The following is a 19,458-nucleotide window of genomic DNA, read 5'->3' as shown; positions in this document are numbered from 1 at the left end:
TGGTTAATTCACCTTCAGGTTACAGCTTCATGGGTTTAGAAAATGAAATCACTTGTGTGAGAGGCTTTGATGTTCTTAGAAAAGTTATTACTGTCGTTAGTAATCATCATCATTACTGCCCTGCCTGGTTTTATTGAAGGAATGGGATTAGTCAGAGTTTTGCATTCATAGTAGGACTCTGCTAAAGAAAGTAAAGATTTTCTCACGGTTGTGCTGCTTAAAGGTAGACTGTCCTGGCCACTACACAAATGATTTCCTTTGATGGCAATCTTTGCAATGGATTTTGGTTTTGACTGCTGAACAGAAAGTATGACACATGATGTTAATACAGTAAAGTAATACTTAAAACATTTGCAGTACATCAGTGACAAACAGCAGAAACAGTTTGTTTTGTGAAGTCACTTCCAAGTTTTTTAGTACATATTAAGGAGCTGTTGCTCTAGTGCACAAATATCTGCTCTTAGGGAGTACTGCTTTAAACTTGCAGTAATTAATACAAGTTTTGAAAAATCCAATTGCTTAAGAAGAAATTTTGTTCCTCGCAAGTTCACTCAAATTACAGAATTTCAACTTTCGCTCCAAGTACATTTCTTTCTAGCCACCATGGTTGTGGAGTTAACTTTGCCCACATGCACCGTCTAGAAATGAGGTTGTTCCCAAGGTTGTGGACAGTGCTCTAGACACACCAATACTGGGTTTACAACTCCAAAAATCTGGTTGCTGTTTTTCTCAAACCCATGTAACATGGATTGGGTCACATCTGCAAATGGCATTAATGGAGCTGTTGGTAATGGAAGCTTCTGCTTTTTTAAGAGGGTGGCCTTGAAAGGGATCAGTTCAGTCCCAGTATGATTGCAGGTAACTGTGTGATTTCTGTCAATTCAAAATGGACTGCAGGGCATTCTGTTCCTCCCCAGAAGTATTCTAGCTGTAAAGAGACCTGACGTTTTGGAAACAGGCAAAGTGTCTTCACTGTGGTTGGTAGATTTAATTGACTGCCCCATAGCTGTCATGTGTTCAGATTATAATTTAATGCAAACTTGTTTAAATAATGGGATATGCTTATATAATGAATTACATTATTGTCAATGCTGTCATGAATATGAGCAAGTCAGTGTTGATAAAATGTGACATTGATTATTATTGTAGGCTTTCAAACTGTATTAGAATTCTGACTGCTGCAGTTGAAATCAGTTGATATGTGCGCATGTGTGTGTACAGCTGCTTAGGTAGACAAATGCTACAGCACCGTTCTTCTGTGAAGACTTTTTTAGTAATGCCGTAGTTACGTGATCAAACACAGGTGTGTTCATTATTTGTACTTGTCCTTTTATAGGTGCTGCATTTTGCACTATGTAACTAGAAGTTTTGTTTTGTAGTCTTAGTCTTTTGCAGATATGTTGGAAATACCGAGATCTTGTCTTAGAAGTGAGTATTCAGATTTTTCAGAGAAAAGTGCATCCCTTTTTTGAAAGATCTCACAGAAAAGAGGCAGTTGTTATTCATGTTCTTACTTAAGATTTTTGTCTTTCATTTTATATTTGTGGTGTTTGGTGCATTCCCATGATAAGGGTTTAAAGTGAAGCCGGCTTCTGCACTTCGAAGAACTGAAAGACCAGATCCCTCAATGGCTTCTAACAGAGTCTTGCAAGAACAAAGACAATATTTTTTGGCCTATGTAGTTTTGATACAAAACTATTGAGTATAATTAAGCTTTTCTGTGATTTGTACTTTCAGGAGCAGTACGGGATATCAGAAAAATTTTATGATACAATCATGTAGGTAATGTCCCAAATCACAAATTTGGATGTCTGGAACATTATCTCATGATAATTCTTCCTGTTTGCTGAGAGGGAAGCACAGCTGTATAGATGTCATTTCAGAGCTAATGTGGTTCAGCACCATGCAGGATTTATGATTTAAGGGCCAACATTTCAAATAAGGAAGTAGAATCTCTTTGATGTCTTCCTTGGGAAACAAGGGTGCACAAGAACTCAAGTGTGGCCATCTTGCTGTCATTCCTCTTTATCCATACAGGACTGCAAAACTTTTAGACTGAGCTTTTTTGGGGTAGCAGGATCCCCCCAGAAAATGATTAAGCAGAACTATTTTAATTTCAAAGCTGTATTTCAGTGGCAAACATTATTTGCTGAGGAAACATAAAGCTGTTCTTATTTGCCACATAAAGGCTTTGCTTTATTTATTAAAGGAAATTTGATTTTCAATAGTTCAAGAACCAGCAATCTGAGTTTCAGACTTAGGTATTTAATTTTTTTCCCCCGTTTTGTGTGGAAAACCAGATGTGTGGCCTTACCAGAATTCATTCTGTTTCACTTCGCACTCCACCTTGCCAGGAGCTCTTATATTTCTACAATAATAGCCAATGTTTTGTGCATAGCAGCAGCAGCTGCTTGTAACATCTGTCAGATAATTACAGAGCTGAATTCACCTGCCTAAAGTGTGGGGATGAATTCCTGATCAAGAGATAAAAGATAGATTGCAGTTCCATTTTCCATACTTGTTAATAATCACTGCTATAGACAGTAATAAAGAGCAGATGCTTTCTGGGGGAGGTGTAGGTGAAGCAGAGGTGGAATGGGGAAAAAAAAAGAAAATAAAATATAAAAGAGAAAAAAAAAGCAGCTCACACTTTTACATACATAAGTATGCCTTTCGCATTCAGCATGAGACATTAACATTTGTTAACACCATTGTAAAAAGATGCTGCATCCTATGCTTCACATTCTAGATCTTCTCCAGCACCTGCTGATGATCAGGCCCTCTGTTATGTGTGAGTATTGGCGATTCAGAAACTCATTATGGCTCTATGTTGCAACTTGTCTGTAAAATCATTCCATGCTTTTATGACATCCATAGTAATGTCAGGGATATATCCAGATACAGGTACATATTCTCTGTGTGTGTGTGTGTGTGTGCATGCCCATGTGGCTGCACATGTGGATGTGCATATATATGTTTTTTAAAAAAAGTATGAGTGTGTGTGTATGTGTGTATATATATGTATATTTTTAAACTCAAAGATTGGAGCCTGCTTCCTAAGACTAGAATGACAACACCTGTTTTCTAAAAAATTATTCCTTATATTTTTAAATTTTATCTATGACAGCCACCCCAGACGTGTTCAGAGCATGTGTGTGTGTTTGTACAGGCTTCACTGCTAGAATTGGCATGAGTGTGATGTACTGATATCTGGATTAATCTCAGTGTCATATTTTCTGTGGCACTTACACTTTACTTTCTTCATGTATAAAAAGGTTCAAATTAGACCTTAAGTGTTAATGACAGTAATTCGTCCTGAACATTTTCCAGACTTTGTTATTTGGTTTGTTGGTGTTTCAAGGTTTTGTGTGGCTGTTCAGTCAAGCATGTGATAAATGTTCTTCTGTACTGCATGCGGTACTGTGTTTACAAGATACTTTCATATGTACACCCTTTGTTGTTTCCATTGCCACTGCTTTCATTGCTAGTGCATATCTCTGGGGGGAGGAGGCTGGTGGTAGCTCTCAAGAAAGGAAACCAGAACACTTTCTCCTTCAGGTTGCACAGCTATGAGAGAGAGGAAGTGATTAAACCCTGCATATACTTTCACTTGCAATTGTTGAACTTTAACTTCTCTTGCAGATAAGAAATGCAACACAATAGTAGAGCAGTCATTTACTTTTTTCCTGTTTTCTGTGTCTTCGTCCCTATTTCCTGGCACTTGTTTCTCTTACTCTTTTCCCTGTGACAACATTAAGGCAATTACCAGTCCTTTTTGCAGATGGACCATTCAGGTGCGTGGGTGGATTTTTATTTCCACTTCACAGCACAAGGGTTAACAGAGTTGACCAGAGGAGCCGAACATCCTCCTTGTTCTGGGTCCCTCATCATCCCAGTCACATGCAGAGCCGTTCAGGATGATGCTGGATGTCTTCAGACCCCACTGTGACCTCCAGGAAGTGAGCTACAGTAGCAATCCAGCAAATTATGGGTTTGATAACTGTGGGGTATCTGCCCATGAAGTACTAAACAGGGGAAAAATTATTGGCAGATATAAATCTAAGGGCTTTAGTACAATCTGACCTTGCTGTGTGTCACAGAAAGCAGGAGCAGGACAGACAGCCACTAGGTCAAGATGACTTTCTGGTATACATATTTCCTAAAACGCTAGATTTTCAGCAGAGCTAGTATTTTTGTATAACTTTTCACTGATAACACGCAAAGGAGAGAGGGGAGGAAGACAGTCACATAAGTAATACAGCTTAGCTAGAATAAGAGCAGCTACGGAAGCTTTTGTAGTTAACTGAACTTTGGAAATCATGAGCAAGGATCAAAGGTAAACTGCTACACAGAATAGCCTTTTCATGCATTTGATCCATGTAATTTAGTTTTCTGTGCTATTTTTTGTAAAATGCAAGTAAGTGTTCTGGTTTATATTTGTGAAGTAGCTGAAGCATTATTGAAGTTTAGTTGTCGATAAGAATGAACAGTTGAAAACATACTTAATGTTCCTTTGAGTGCTTAAAATTAGGCAATTAGAACTGTAGTTAAGAACTAGCATAGAAACAGCATGATTTTCTGAAGAGCCAAAATGTAACAGCTCCCAGTGATACTGTCTAAATTTGATGCCATCTGTGGAGATCAATTAGGTAATTCAGTTGCTCAATTTTAGATGCGTTTTTAAAAATGGTGGAGCGAACCTCTTTTTTTCTCAGTTCCTGTGCTGTACACAGAAAGGGAAGCTTACGTACCTTAGAGCTTTTGGGAGATGTTTGTAAGTAGCATATACAGCTGTTTGAGACCATCCTTTGAGCTGTACCTTTTGAATGTTCCAGTACAATGTTAGTTATTCATTCATATAATGAAAAACGACAAGGTATCCTGGAAGATGGAGTGCATATCGTTTGCCTCCTTCTTAGCTGATCGCTAACGCTGATGTTGCACAGAAATGTGAGGTAAGGACTACTACTAGCCTTGGACCTTGGGACTCTGCATAATTGTTTGCCATGTGCTGCTTGCACAAAAGGACTAGACAAGAGTTGAAAGATGTTGGACACTCTACTGTCAGTGATCACATTCTGCTGTCTGCATCCAGGATGGTTCTGCGCATGCCTGGTTCCTTTTTTAGGAGCCTACCTTTCTCCCTTCCATACTTTGGACAATATCTTCCAGCTGCAGTTCAGCATAAAGGAGATTGGCCAAGCCCTCTAGCTAGCAGAAAAGTTGCTTGCAATTTTTGTTTCTTTACTGCAGCCGTCTTTCAAGGGAAAATAAGTTATTTCCTACATATAGGGTGAAAATTGATGAATTTGATTGGGATGAAACTGATAAATGTAACTGGATGAATGGTACATTTTCTTTCATTGACATGCAGCTTGCACATCTCACAGCTTTTGTAGAGGAAAGGTATTCTTATGGGCTTACTGGGGGGTGCTTCAGCAGCATTTGCCTTGTGAGAGCTGCGTGAGCATAGTACTAGCACTTTGCTGTAGTTCAATGCATTTGGAGTTGGAGATGTCTGAGAAGTAGTAGTGATTATTTTCAAAAAGTCTTTTCCCTCTTGCTTCTCTCTGTTTCACTGCTAGGACTTCACAGAATAACTGCTGCATGTCTTGCCTGTTTCCTAGTGCTGGAATGACCTCAGGAAAGACAGATGAGGGTCGGTGACCTTCTGCTGACTGTTTGTTCCCTAGTGTGTATTAAATCCCCAACACTTCAAAGTGGAAACAGGTTGTGTCAAGCATACAACACTTGTGTGTTTGAAAAAAGGCCAGAGCAGAAGAAAGACATTTGAGGAAAAGCTGGTGATAACATGGATGATTTAGAAAATTGCGTTAAGAGAAGTGGGCCATTCCTCCTGTTCAGCACCCTAGGCACCTCCTTAATGACCATCTTTTGCACTTTTCTAGATATGGTAGATGTGAGAGGGGATAGGGAACATGCTTGGGTACAGGTGAAGATGACAAATAAAGATGGTCCTTATGATAATTTTGGTAGAGTGTCTTGGACAGACGGCGTTAGTCACTTAAAAGTTTTATTTGCTCTGCCTTCTTCTGCTTACTGTATTCAGCAGAAAACCAGTGAGAGAGGGAATCAGTGGCAGTCAGGGAGTGACAGACAGAATAGGACTCCAGTCAGGGGCTGATGGACAGAAGAGGGCTCGAAGTAAGTGAGAGACTCAGAGCTGAAGGAGTCTCTCCTCAGCAGCTTACACATCGTCGTAAAGTGGTCAAGAATTTTTTTTTCATCCTGTCTGTTCTGTGGGGAAATATGTTCCTAATTTTTAATCATGTGAGAGGTGAGAAGACAGCCATTTTTTTGTGTTCTTTTTCCATCAGCCTTACTTCATGGCAGATTTGGATCTGATAGTTAAGCTGCTTATCAAACAACTAAAGGTTTTTAGGAAGACAAAGAGTCATTAACGGAGTGCCATCTAACTAGCCCTGTTTAGATTATGGTGTTTGTTTGCCTGTAGAGCAAAGTCTTTCAAGAAATATTCTTCATGCCTTAATCTTTGTTCCTACTCTTTGTCTCACTCTGCCCGGTCTGTTGGGCTATTTCTGTTTCTAGCATTCAAACATGATTGGGTTACACCCAGACTTCAGGAGTCTGCGTGTCATTTGGTTGGTGAAACATGACTGTATGACTGTCCCAAGCTGGCTGGAAGTGCATGAAGGGGTGGAGGAAGGAGCTGAGCAGCGGATTGCTCCCTGTGGTATAGGTGGTGTGCTGTAACTCATTTGTGTGTCCAAATCCACACAGTATTTTTCACCAAAAACACAGAAACCTAAAATAGATAGAAAGCCTCCTGCAAGCCAACTTCCAGAAGCATTTTCAGCCAGCATTTAGGATGGTAATGGTACTTCAGACCTCACAGATCGTTCAGTGTTTGTCTTTGCACGAGGAATCTCTGTTTTGACTGAAGCTGGACTGTCACTATTAGACTGTTGTTGCTGCTCAAGCACCATTTACTTAAAATGGAGTTGCCAGCCCTCAGCAAATTGTGTACAGCTGCATAATTGGACCATAAATTCATATTTGTTGCAGAGTCACAAAGGATTCGTCTAACTCCTTATTCCCAAAATAAGAGCGTTGTGGCTTTGAAGTCAATGACTGTATGAAGGAGTCTTGAGTAGCTTCCGCATATTCATTCCTCGCACCCACCAAAGGCAGGACCAGCAGTCCTCATGCTACTTTAATCATGTCCTGTTTTATTGCAGTATTACATATGTGCCAGCAGAAAATTTAGATGAGTACAAGGCCAGTTTGGGACAACAGACAGAGGGAGCTGTGCCACTTTTTCCTTCACATACTGTCAGGTGAGTCAAAAAACTTACTGTTTTCTCCCATGGGGCTCTCAGATGTAACTCCTTTCATACACTTTGCACAGTTCAGGAAGAGAAGTTTTATTTTAGAAGAGATGAAAGATGGATTATTTTCTTCAGACTGGCAGCCATTACAATAAAAAGCTGTTCAGAATACAATTTTTGGTTTGGCTAGCAAATTTTTCTGACGTATTTACAAGGCTTTCTGTAAGTGTTTGACCCAAAAAGGAGATTGAATACTGCCTTATCCTAAACTTCTCTTAAATACCATGCAATTTGATTTGTGTATCACCACAAATATGCTTTGTGCTTCCAACACGAGAATTTGGCAGCAATGGTCTTTGCAGAACATATACTGGCAAGAATTAATTATGCTGTGCTTTTTGTAGAGTTTCAAAAATTTGTTACGGGTGTAGGCCAAAATATTCAGAGTTACTAATGATTTTTGTTTTCTTGAAATTAATCTCCAAAACCAGTAACTGTTTCTGAATGCTGCTGTTGTAGTTTCTTCCATTTTGGAAACAACGGAGAATTACCTTCAGCTTTGATTTGGTTTTAGCTCCAAAATGCAGAGTCTTTTATTCTGTGGTTGTCAGTTGACAGCAGCTTAATTGTGGAGACAGGTGGGCAGGGAATCTCCAAACACAGTGTGTATTCTAACAGACATCTGCAAAATACATTCTTTACACGAACCCTGTGTACAAATTCTGAAGCTGGCACAGTGATCCAGTACATGAAATTTTGCAGTGAAATCTAGTGATTATGTGGGTTCTTTAACAATGAATTGCATATTCCTGTTCATCAGCAGGGAACTCCCAGAGCTTCCAGAACGTGAAGAGGGGGAGGGAGAAGAAAGTGAACTTGCAGCGTTCAGTAACTGGAACCAGCCCAGAAAGTAAGTACAGTTCTAGTTGCACAGTATAAAATCTCATCTGAAATTCAAAAATTTTGAAACCTGTAATATATTTTAAGAGGGGTAAGAAAGCAACAGAATTGCTGCACTTATGTGTACTGTGCATTCAAGGATTAATTCACTGTTGATTTTTACTACCATTGGGCTAAATCCCTGCAGTGTAGTAGTTTCTTAGTTGCTTTAGTAGTTTATTCAAGAAGGGCTTTCTGAGCAGTTCAGTAGATAACTCCCACTGAAAGTCAAAACTTTCCAGGGAGTTATTTCTGAATGTTTTTAAACCACTGTGCAAATCCATGTATCCTCAGTGTGCAGCACTGTCATAATCCCAACAGATTTTCATTTCTTTTGGTTCTTGTTTTGTCACAACAGGGTTGAACTCTGGAGAGAGCCTAGCAAGTCACTGGGGATCAGCATTGTTGGAGGACGAGGGATGGGGAGCCGCCTGAGTAATGGAGAAATGATGAGAGGAATCTTTATCAAGCATATCCTGGAAGACAGCCCAGCTGGCAAAAATGGAACGCTGAAAACCGGAGATCGGATCGTGGAGGTACCAGCCAACTGTCTTTTGCTTGCCATACTCCCAGCATCTCAGGGGCCGCTGAGATCGATGTGTGGTCCTGGGCCAGCAGATGTGTAATAGTGCCAGCTGGCATTGCTTGAGCCGTACAGCATGTAGTACCATCTGCTGATGTTTGTGTGCAGACACCTTTAAGTTGAGTATACAACCTAAAGCATAGATGGCTGACTGTGTGAGCAGGGGTCTACAAAGCCAGCAGCTCTACCTGCCTGTTTTAAAGGCAGCATGTGTAGAAACAAGCCTCAGTTTGGTGAAACTAAAAGGTTTTACCTTTGCATTTTGGATAGCAACAGAAATGGCCAGTGAATAGCAAATAATGCAAATAAATGCCAAACTTACTTCCCTCTTAAATCTTAATCAGAACACATCACTCTTGTGCATCTTGTGCAGGAATTCAGGAAGATGCAGTTTTTTCCTGGTGACATGAAGAAAGCTGGATTTGATACAGAGGAATTTAAGAGCATTGTGTCTGTGACTGAGGATGGGGTAGCCAGTGTTGTTGCAGTGAGGAATTTATCTAGATTTCTCTTCTGCTTATCCAGTCCTGTGCTCATGCAGCCATTTCTGCTTTCTCACTTAAAGATATTGAAGAATGAATGCACTGAAAGGAAAGCATCTTTCCTATGATGATTATCAGTAAGACATTACTCTGTCTCCAGTGTCAGGCCATTAAGAACTGCAGTCCCTCTTCACCCTGCTGGATGTTGTTAGCTGCCTGTCCATCAGAAAGGACATAACAAGCAGGGCGATGGAGATGGTGCTTCTTCCCCTGGTTCAGTCTGGGCTTCCTTTACGTGGTGATACTTAAACTGCAGTTTGCTGTCTGCTACAAGATCCATATAAAGAATCTTGAAATAATACCCTAATATAGGTAGCACTTCCTAGAAGAGGATAGAAGAGTTTCCAGTGTGTAAACAAGTTGGGAGGTTGAATTTTGCTTGATGGCCACAAAATTAAAAAGCATTCATTATACCTGAATACCTGGATTTTTATGAATGCAGTGACTGTCTTTGACAATGATGCTTGCAGAAGTTGGAGTGGGTGAGTGAAATCAAGTAACTGATGTGGTGTTAGTGTGACTGTTACTGAATGGATTATTTCAGTTTCTCAAGTTGTGGTGTATCTAGGCTTTTCTCTCTGCTAGTGCATACAGTGTTTGAGACATGGGAAGTCAGAGAGCCTTAATGTTGTTTTTCAGTTTGTCATAGGTTTAGAATTTTCTCTCTCAGATTGTTTTTGTTCTGTCTTTATTTACATTGGATGGTTAGGTTTAAGGTAGAGTTAGACAACTAAAAAAGTGGGGTGATCATCACTATATAATGTGTGTGCAAGAATTGCCACTAACAAGTAACCCTTCTATGTTAACTTCCAGCTTTTATTATGGTCATTGTGAGAATGCTTTACTGGCGCTAACCTCACCATAACATTGTTCTTACCTGAATCACAAGACAAACTGTTTTACGCACCGATACATAAGAAGGCATGAAGAAAAGTAACCGGGCAAAAATGTGTGCTTAGCCATCCTTTGTAAATGCTTTCTTCTAGAAGAGAGAAAGCTTTTCAGCTTTGACCTAAGAATTTAACTTCCAGGAAGAGTGTCTAGTAGCTAAAATTGGGCTGATTTTTTTTTTTTTTTTTTTTTTTTTTGAAAGGGAGGGGGAAGCAAAAACAAAATACACCATACTGACATAATACCCCATAATGAAAGACCCTCCAGCACCTAACAAGTTTCAGTTTATATATCTCATAAAGTCTGGGAGGTAGGTTATTCAGAGATAGGATTTATAGGAAGTGGTATTTGGCAAACACTACCACTCTCTTCAGATTATTTCTACTTACTATAATCTCTCTTCTGTTACATTGCCTGTGGGAAAATGTATGGAACCTGAACCAAGGGTGTTGAAAAACTTGTTTTCAAAACCCTGGAAAAAATTTTTGTTTAATGTCCTTTCAGTGCTTTTGGAAATCTCAAACCTCTGGGTGAGGGACCTCAGGCCAAGTCAGTAGAAACCTTTCCAGTAGCAACAGAGGTTTGGGCTTATGTTTTGGTCAAAGTTGCCTAACCAAAACCCGACACTGACTCATTATTCTTGTAGTTTCTTGCGATGTTAAGATGAGGCCTTCCAATTACAGGTGGATGGAATTGACCTCAGAGATGCCAGCCACGAACAAGCTGTGGAAGCCATACGGAAGGCAGGCAATCCTGTAGTCTTTATGGTACAGAGCATTATAAGCAGACCAAGGGTAAGCATAAAGAATACAAAAAGAGATGTAATGCATAGTAATAGATGAAACAAGTGTTCAAGGTGGTGGTGTTTGGGAATGGGATATTTGATCCTAAACATTCCATCTCAGCTATTTTAGGAACAAAAATTTGATTTAAGTATTATTTCCATTTAGAGTGAAATCGATTTGGATTTGGAATTACCTTCCAGCACGCCGTCCTCAAACTATTTTGAAAAGCCTCAAGAAAGATAATTTGTTGGGGGGCAGAGTAGGATTCTAACTAAAACCAGCTCTTAGAGATTGACAGCATGTCTGAGAAGCGCATGCAGAAATACAGCACCTGTTAAAAAATTCATTGGACATTAATGAAAGGACCTAGAAGTACACGGAAGTTTTCCGTCACTGAGCTGCATGGACATTGCAGACTAATGCTGCTGAGTTTTAATAGAAGTTGCTTGCATCACTAGAAACTAAACTTCCTCATTGTAGAGTCTGTGTAAGCTGCGTGTTTATTTACTAGTTGTCTCATAACTCTTGTTCCCCAGCCAGAGTCTCTTTATAGCCCTTCTTCAGCTTCTGCTCCCTGTGGGCAGAAAACTACTAACCCATTTTATCGTCAGTCATCTAAGGTAAAGTTGCATGAAAAAGCTCTGTTGAATGTTGATTATTGATCCTCAAGCTACTAAAGTAAAACTTTTGCATTTGCTGTGATGTGAACAAAATTGCCACTGCTGAATGTTTAGGCCAGTTCGGGGTGGGAGTGATGCTATTACTTTATCACAGCTTACTTTTAGGGAATGCTTCTTTGCTATTTTTAATTGTAGTTATTTGTTCTCTTTATTGTCCAATTATTAAACTTGTTGGTTACTTCTTGACTGTTTATTAACAAACCCTTGTTTCTCTGTAAGCAGAAACAGTGCAAATGCTCTTACTGTACATGTGTTGCATTGTGATCTTTGTAAATGGCATTATATTTATTGTCCTCATCTTCTGAAACTTGCATCTGTACTTTTATAATAAGATCTTACGAGAGAATTTCCTGCCTTCATTCATGTGCAGTCACACAGTTAGCTAGCTGCCTACACAGAGCAGCTATATTTAACATGGCACCGCTGTGTATTTAGCAAGGCAGTCAGTTTCAAGTGACGTGTTGCTAATGAGTTAGTTTCTTCCCCTGATTTTTTTTCGTTCAGGCTGCTGTGGTAAAGAGATCTGAAGCGTACTCCAGCATAGCCCAAATAATGCAAATGGGCTGTGAAAAACTTGTTGATAGTTTTGCTACCAAGCAGTTACTTGTCAAATCCTTCTTTCATACCGGTACTGCTCTGGGTATTTTGGAGTAGGAGTTAATCTATCACCATGGTTATGGTCCCAGAGAATTTGTAGGATTACAGCATTGTGCTGCACGAAGTGCTAGCTAGTTTCTGATACCTTAGCATCCTGGACTCCTTAGTAAAATACTGAACACAAGTTAGTTGAAAAATAAAAAAAAAAAGAAGGTAAAATAAGTCCTGTTATTTTACGTTTGGTTAAAAAACAAAAGTAAATGGAAAAACACCCTTTATTTTAGCATTTGCTTTTCTTGTCCTAGACTTTGCAAGTAAGCCTGCTAAACCTAACTGTTTAGACAAACTCAGATGCTCTGCATTTTATCATGGTAGTCAGTCCATATGAATATAGTGCTGTTGCATGGATGAGAATTTGAGCTAGCAGTAGTATTTTAGGTGCTGTGCCATCATGACGAAAGGCAAGATTTTGAAGTGCTGTGGCTGATCTTTTGGTTTCTCTTTTACTAGGATTTCACTGTTTATGCATACGATGTTTGTGGTGCTTATTTTAGTTACTTAAAATTTCATCGACAGAGTTTAAAATTTTATGCAGATGACAAATGGAATGGTTAAAGTGTAATAGGATCATTACACTGATAAATTACTTTTCCCAAACTTCTCTTAGTAAAGACGAAATCAAATGTGAATTGCATGTGTAAAGAGAAATTCTTGTTGTACTGTAGGGAAGCTGCCTGTTGACTTCATGTGACTCGCCAGTGAGGAAATCGTGTTCATGCATAGCTCTACTTTCTCATTGCTGAAGTCACTGTAGAACCAAGACTTCTGTTGTTTTTCTGAATTACATTACCTTTTGTTTTGCAAAATGATATTTGAGAATAAATGTTTAGGGATGCATTTTCTATTTTCAGCAGCATTGGAAAAAACAAGATGCTTAAAGGAAATTTTTAAACAGCAACATATATCTGGATTAAATTACCAGGATGTAAATGTATTAGCTGATGCTACAAGCCTTTCACATTCCTTTCCACTTAGTGCTTCATATTTTCCAGCAGTGTTAAACTTACAGTGCTAAGACATTTAGGCAATTGCCAGATGAATGCACCTAGTGTAGAAATTACTTTTAAGTATACATTGAACAGTATTGCCAACATACTATGTAAAATCAGAGCTGTTCCATCTTTATTAATCAGGTTCTGGTCTCAACATAGAGTACAGTACAAAAACGGCATAAGGAATATAAATGTTCAAACTGCATCCTTTAATTTTGTCTAAGTATAAAAACTCCTTTTGTATTAAATAATAATAATAAGGAAGTACCTTGTGTTGTTTAAGGAGAAGACCAGAGAATTTAGTTTCATTAAACCATAAATTCAGAAAATTATAATGCATGCATATTTGTGTGCACACATACAAAGTGACCTGTAAGAGTTATTATTAGATATGAAGTCTTGTTTATATTACTAAACCTTCCCTTTTGCAAAATGCACAGTGAGTGTGTTACTACAAGAAGTAAATTAAATGATAAGAGTTCATCTGTGTTTTTTAAAATAAAACTAAACGTACTGCATTATTGCAAAGAATTGTGTTTATTCAAATCCACAAATCCACAATTTTACAATTAACTGATGTGTAAGAATATCCCATTTTCTGACATGCTTGGACAGCATTGTACAAATGTAACAACACGTACATTTTCTGTTGTCCATGCTGCTGAATTCTGCACTTTATGCACTTTGTGGGCTACAACAGGTATGAGGATCAGTGCTTTTCCTCTACAGTCTGCTAAACATAGCTGATACAAATACAGGGCAAATGCACTTTTGCTTACCTTCATGTGTCTGTAGTATAGTGCAGGAAGTGAACCTTGTTTGGTTAGTATTAACTGCTAAATAAGTATATTTTGTTTCATGAGTCACAAAGGGTTTGTTTAAAAATGTTTTTGCTTAGTTCCTGTTACGTTTTCCTTTTAGAACCCTTCCCTGCCTTTCCTGCAGAACAGTCTTTTCTGTAGGCCAGCTGTCTTCAGCAGCACTAACCCGTTTGCTGATTCTTCTCCGTTCAACGCTAACAAGGTTGGATGATGACACAGGGTCTGCTTTTGATTCACCAAACATCACATGTGTGCTTCTTTGCCTTTAGTGTCTCTCTGCATTTAATTTCTTTTATACCAATTTGGGTAAAATATTGTGGTGATGAGAGTGGAAATTCTGTGTAGTGAATTAAAAACACACAGACACGCATGCACATACATAAGTTTTGAAGAACTTAAAAAATGCCAGTTCCGTTAATCATAACCACTAAATCTGATCTAATCAGAGCTAGAATAGGTTCTCAATTACAAAATCGGTCTCTGTGGTATATGTTAAAATATCCACCTGAGTGTAACTCTCATCAACGTGAGGTATTTTGCCACTGTGTACTTCATTTTATTTTTCTGTGGTTAGGACTTTCCAGCTTTGATATCTCTTTTTTTCTTTTTTGCATGAAAAAAAAATCATTGGCAGCTTTCATTTTATGATGCTGAAAATATTTTCCCTCTGCTTCTTGAAAAGTCTTTTAAGGCACCATATACAGTATGCTGACATCTTTGGAAATACGAAAAATGTTAGATTCTTTTTTTTTGTGGTTAGTGCTTACTGCATGTTACTGATGTTTGGAACAGAGTTAACCTCTTAACACAATAATAACTAAAGGCTTAATTCTTATGTGCATGCATTTCTAATTTAATAAAACATTTTCTAGTTGCTTATACATCTTGGGAATGATTGTGCCCTTTGTCTGTTTTCCGGTGTTGTCAACTATATTGAATGTACGATGAACATATATGATATGATATGTGGTGTATAATTGCATGTGTGTTTTTGAAATCTGTCTTTGTTGCAGTTCTGAGGAAAGGGAATAGAAATGTAACATAAATGATGACTTGTATTTTCTATATTTTCAAAAAGTATTTCTGAAAAAAAGCACATTTTTAAAGAAAACCTAATGTTTTTGCATTTTCTGAATTATTCCTTTTTTAGCATTGAGATGAGAGTGGCCTCTAGTCACCTCTGTCTACTTCTGCTGAGCTAAGGTTCATGTACAGTAAGAAACTTTGCTGAATCAGGGTCCTTAATAACCCATTAAATACTTTTGTCCCTTTATAAATGGAGTTAATAAAGTTGCTGCAGTTAGTAAAATCAATCTGTAATTGAATATGAGTTATTCGTTAATAATGCTGTGCATTGCCAAAGGTGCTGTAACATGTGGATCGCTGTCTTCTGTTACTGTAGGAGGTATCGAATCCAATTAGGGTTACCTTCCGTTGTTCCCCAACTAACCCTTTTGCTCCCACACCATTCAAGGTTTGTCTTGATTCCAGTGAGCGGGTCCTACTGTATGTGTGCTGTATGTTTGTACATGTCCTGTGATACCTTCTGGCGTGCTGCTTCTTCCTCCATGTGTGCCTCCTTTTTTGAAAGTGATACTGCTCCAAACCTGCTGCCGTTTTTAATATTTGCTTGGCTGTGATCGGAGTGACCCTGGTAGCCAAAGGGGTTCATGCACTGTCCGATGCTTTGCCTTTTAAATGAAATACTGTGCCATGGCACTCTGAAAGTATTTCATGAGTTAAAGCATTCTAGGTTTTTTTGTGTGTGGCCCGATTCAGGGAGCAAAAGTCTTATGTGTGTGTATACTGTGGGGGCCAGCTTCTGCTGCTTGGCGGTGTGTGCATGTCAGGCTGAGTTCTGGAGGCAGGACATGGTCCCCTCTGCCCAAATAGTGTTGTAACACCGTTTTTACCCTTCTGACAAAGGAGACTTGCCTTTACTTTCGTTTCAGCATTTCTTTTAACATCAGATATGTTCAGATTTATGTACATGTGTACAGAGGTACAGAAAAAAGCATGTTTTTGTCAATCAAATTATGGTGGCTGCAGTTCATAAGTGCTAATCTGTCAGGATGTATGTAGCTATGCTGCCACACTTTATAGATCTTCCAGAGATCCTTCACAGCAAATTTTTACTCTTTTTTTTTTTGTCCATGTTTTCTTTGATTTTGTAAAGTTCTTAGACACTGTCATTTACCAAGACTAGCACTAAAGTGGTATGTTAGTTTTGGTTCTAAAACACAAGAGACTACTGTGAGGTCTGCTGATCTGGTCTGCTCTCATGCTGTATTTCCTGATTTTTTCGGTATACTGTGTAGCTTTCTATTTAGAACGCTAGGAACCACTCTGAAAAATCAATGTTTCTAGAACTACTTTCCACCTGTCCTTGAGGTAGAGATCTGTCACCAAATTATCTCCATGGTGGATACATGATTTTTTTGATTATGAAAAATCACTTTGGATGTTATTGAGTAGTGTTTCCACCCTTCTCAGATTCTGATGGGTAGCAATGTCTTTGCTAGAATTTTGCTGCTTCGGTTGAGGTTTATGTCTGCCCTGTAACTATTAGTGTGTTTTAGTGTATAATTGGCATAAATAATTTCTACATGAAGTTTAGTGACACAAGATATCATCCCAGAAGGATGGCATTATCTTAGATTTGAAGGACAGATCAATGTGTCTGATATGATAATATGAAAAATTATATAGCATTCATACACATTTTTTTATAAAAAGGAGTGGCTTAGGTACCATATTAAAACTTGCCACACTTTAGACATTTAATGACTTCTTAGTTAAGCTCCTAGAACAAGCTCCTGAATGAAGGAAAATCTTCTTCAAGGAGAATCAGAATGAGGGAACTGAAATAGGGCATTTGTGTTTTCCTTAGATCTTTGGAGTATACAGAGAATGAAGGTAACTAATTTTCCCTAAGAGATGGGACCTTCCTTAAATCTCAGTATGACAGTATTGGTAACTTCCTGCTTTTTGCAACACCTTCAATTTAAAGTGTATTGAAGTCTTCCAAGATGTATATTGTTATCTATTTCACTGTTGCCTCTTGATGAAGAAATTGTCTTAGTGTTTTTGACACCCAGAGACACCATCTGAGACAGAGTTCAAAGTTGTGCTAATGGAGGTAATAAAAGCTGAGATGATGAGAACAGGGCTATGAAGATAGAACACCACCTAAAAATCCTAGTGTTGGAAATATACTTGGTTTTCATGTAAAGTTTTTGTTGCTTACATCAACACCTGATCTGCCAAATATCAAAGCCTCTTGGGCATGCACGAGCTTCAGAAATATGATATTCAGACATGAGTTTCTTGCCTGTATGTTTACTCTGAGCAAGCCAAAATGATATAAATTACAAGCACTTAGCCAAATCCCTGATCAGAGTCCATAGTCGTCAGGGAAACTGACTTGAATGGAGGCTTGCCAGATGGTGGATTTGAGCGTTTAACCATTCTATTGCAGTAGTCATGTGTTTGTACTTCTTAACTTTTTTTGAATATGAATAGACCACATAGATCAAGACCAAAAGTATTCTTCTCCTTTGTGATTTTAATCTGTATCCTCCTTTGTTTGATCTCTCCTGTGCAGTTTATAGGAAACTAGTAAATGAGACTAGAAAAGTCCATTTACTGTGGATTTCTTCAGTTACCATCTGTTTCATTTTGTTTTTAAATTGTCCTTCCAGTTAATATGCCAGTTACTTTTTTGTTTTTCTGGGGGCATTTTTGAAAGCACCAGGTTCTTTGTTCCCTTTCCCTTTCCTCCTATTTGGCTTCCAGAGCAAGTGATAGGAAGAAATTATATGCGCTGACTTTTAAAAATAATTTCAAGTAGAAGTCTTTTACAAATATGGCATTAAAAAAAAAATCACTTGTGTCTTCATAAGAGACTTTTTCTGAAATGTAAAGTGGCACATAAAACTTTACTGAATTGGGCTCTTATTGTGAGTTCTGTTTGCTTCCCAGTACATTTTGGAGTGATGTTATCTCTTACCCTGCCTGGTGTTTGTTTCTATCTTTGATCTCTTGCAGCCTTTCTGTGCCGTGTTACTCATTTAGAATTCCAACTGCTTGGTATTTAAACTTCAAAGCCATAGTCATTGCCATTTTGACTTTTTTCTATACGAGTTTGCCCTACACAGGGTCTGCATGTTCTTAGCCACTGCATTTTTCTTCTTCTCCACAGGCATTTGATCAGTCCAATTTAGAGCCAGAAAAGACTTCGCTTTGTAACTTGCCTCTGCCCCCTCCTTCAGCATTTTCAGGAAAGAGCTGTGATGTTGCACAGTCATCTTCTAGCAGAGTCCCAGAGGATGTGGAGAAGGAGGATGAGTTTGGTTACAGCTGGAGTAAGTTTATCCTTTGTGATAATGTTTGAAATATTTGGTGTTGAGATAGTACTGTAACAGAACATATGGGGGATCCAGTTTGAACTACTTCGATCTCGTGTGCTTCATGGTTTGGGTGTTAAGTGTTAACTGTCAGCTTTCAGTTGTGCTTGGTCAGATGCACATGGTGAAGTATAAAAGTAGTTTGTTCGTCATTGCACTCCAATCTCTATTTTTCTCTGTGGTCCAAATTCACTGTTTCGTATGTAGGACTGCTTGAAGAATATCAGTGTACTGTAGGTAACTGGTGGCAGTGATTGACCTTCTGTTACCTGAAGGTGTTACTGTAGGGAAATTTATTGCTTTTGTGTGTGAAAAGTCTTTTTTTAAGAGAAGTTTTAATGTTTTCCGAAGTTAAAAGGAAGGCAAGGAACTAGAAATACTGTTATAAATCATGTAAGGCTTAGCTTAAAAGAAACTGGTGTACGCTTGATACTGTCTTATCCAGTTTGGGATTCTCCTGTCAGATACTGCCCACTGGATGCTGATCTTGACTCTCTAGATGACTTGTGAAGCTTTCTAATGTAAATCCAACGTCTGCTGCCCACACTTTTACATTTAGAAAATATTGTGCAGCGCTATGGAAATCTACCAGGGGAACTACACATGATTGAGCTGGAAAAAGGAAGGACAGGTCTGGGACTTAGTCTTGCTGGTAACAAAGACCGATCCAGGATGAGTGTCTTTATAGTGGGAATTGATCCAAATGGAGCGGCTGGCAAAGATGGCAGGTTACAAATTGCAGATGAGTTACTAGAGGTAAGTTTTTGCAATTTATACTAAAACCTAAACATACTGACTTAAAACACACTAAAATATTAGACTTTTGCTGCAATATAGATGTTCTTTAGTGGA

The 19,458-nt window shown here is 38.5% G+C and overlaps 1 protein-coding gene across 23 annotated transcripts in view; it reads left to right on the top strand.

Annotated features, from left to right (window-relative positions):
* MPDZ (multiple PDZ domain crumbs cell polarity complex component) overlaps positions 1-19,458 on the top strand; it is a 99,995-nt gene that overhangs the window by 57,501 nt on the left and 23,036 nt on the right. For 10 of the 23 annotated variants that reach the window (XM_075447189.1, XM_075447200.1, XM_075447204.1 and 7 more), the window contains 10 exons: positions 2,750-2,791; positions 7,221-7,319; positions 8,131-8,220; positions 8,608-8,785; positions 10,949-11,059; positions 11,587-11,670; positions 14,301-14,402; positions 15,603-15,674; positions 18,402-18,564; positions 19,166-19,362. In XM_075447189.1, coding sequence (XP_075303304.1) covers positions 2,750-2,791; positions 7,221-7,319; positions 8,131-8,220; positions 8,608-8,785; positions 10,949-11,059; positions 11,587-11,670; positions 14,301-14,402; positions 15,603-15,674; positions 18,402-18,564; positions 19,166-19,362 — 1,138 coding nt within the window. The remainder of the gene's footprint in view (positions 1-2,749; positions 2,792-7,220; positions 7,320-8,130; positions 8,221-8,607; positions 8,786-10,948; positions 11,060-11,586; positions 11,671-14,300; positions 14,403-15,602; positions 15,675-18,401; positions 18,565-19,165; positions 19,363-19,458) is intronic. The other 13 variants (XM_075447202.1, XM_075447196.1, XM_075447211.1 and 10 more) reach the window with 9 other exon arrangements.

The sequence above is a fragment of the Opisthocomus hoazin genome, chromosome Z (genome assembly GCF_030867145.1).
Source record: "Opisthocomus hoazin isolate bOpiHoa1 chromosome Z, bOpiHoa1.hap1, whole genome shotgun sequence".
In the NCBI taxonomy this organism is placed as follows: Eukaryota; Metazoa; Chordata; class Aves; order Opisthocomiformes; family Opisthocomidae; genus Opisthocomus; species Opisthocomus hoazin.
Note: the sequence above shows the minus strand (reverse complement) of the source record. Positions and strands in the feature narration are given on the sequence as shown.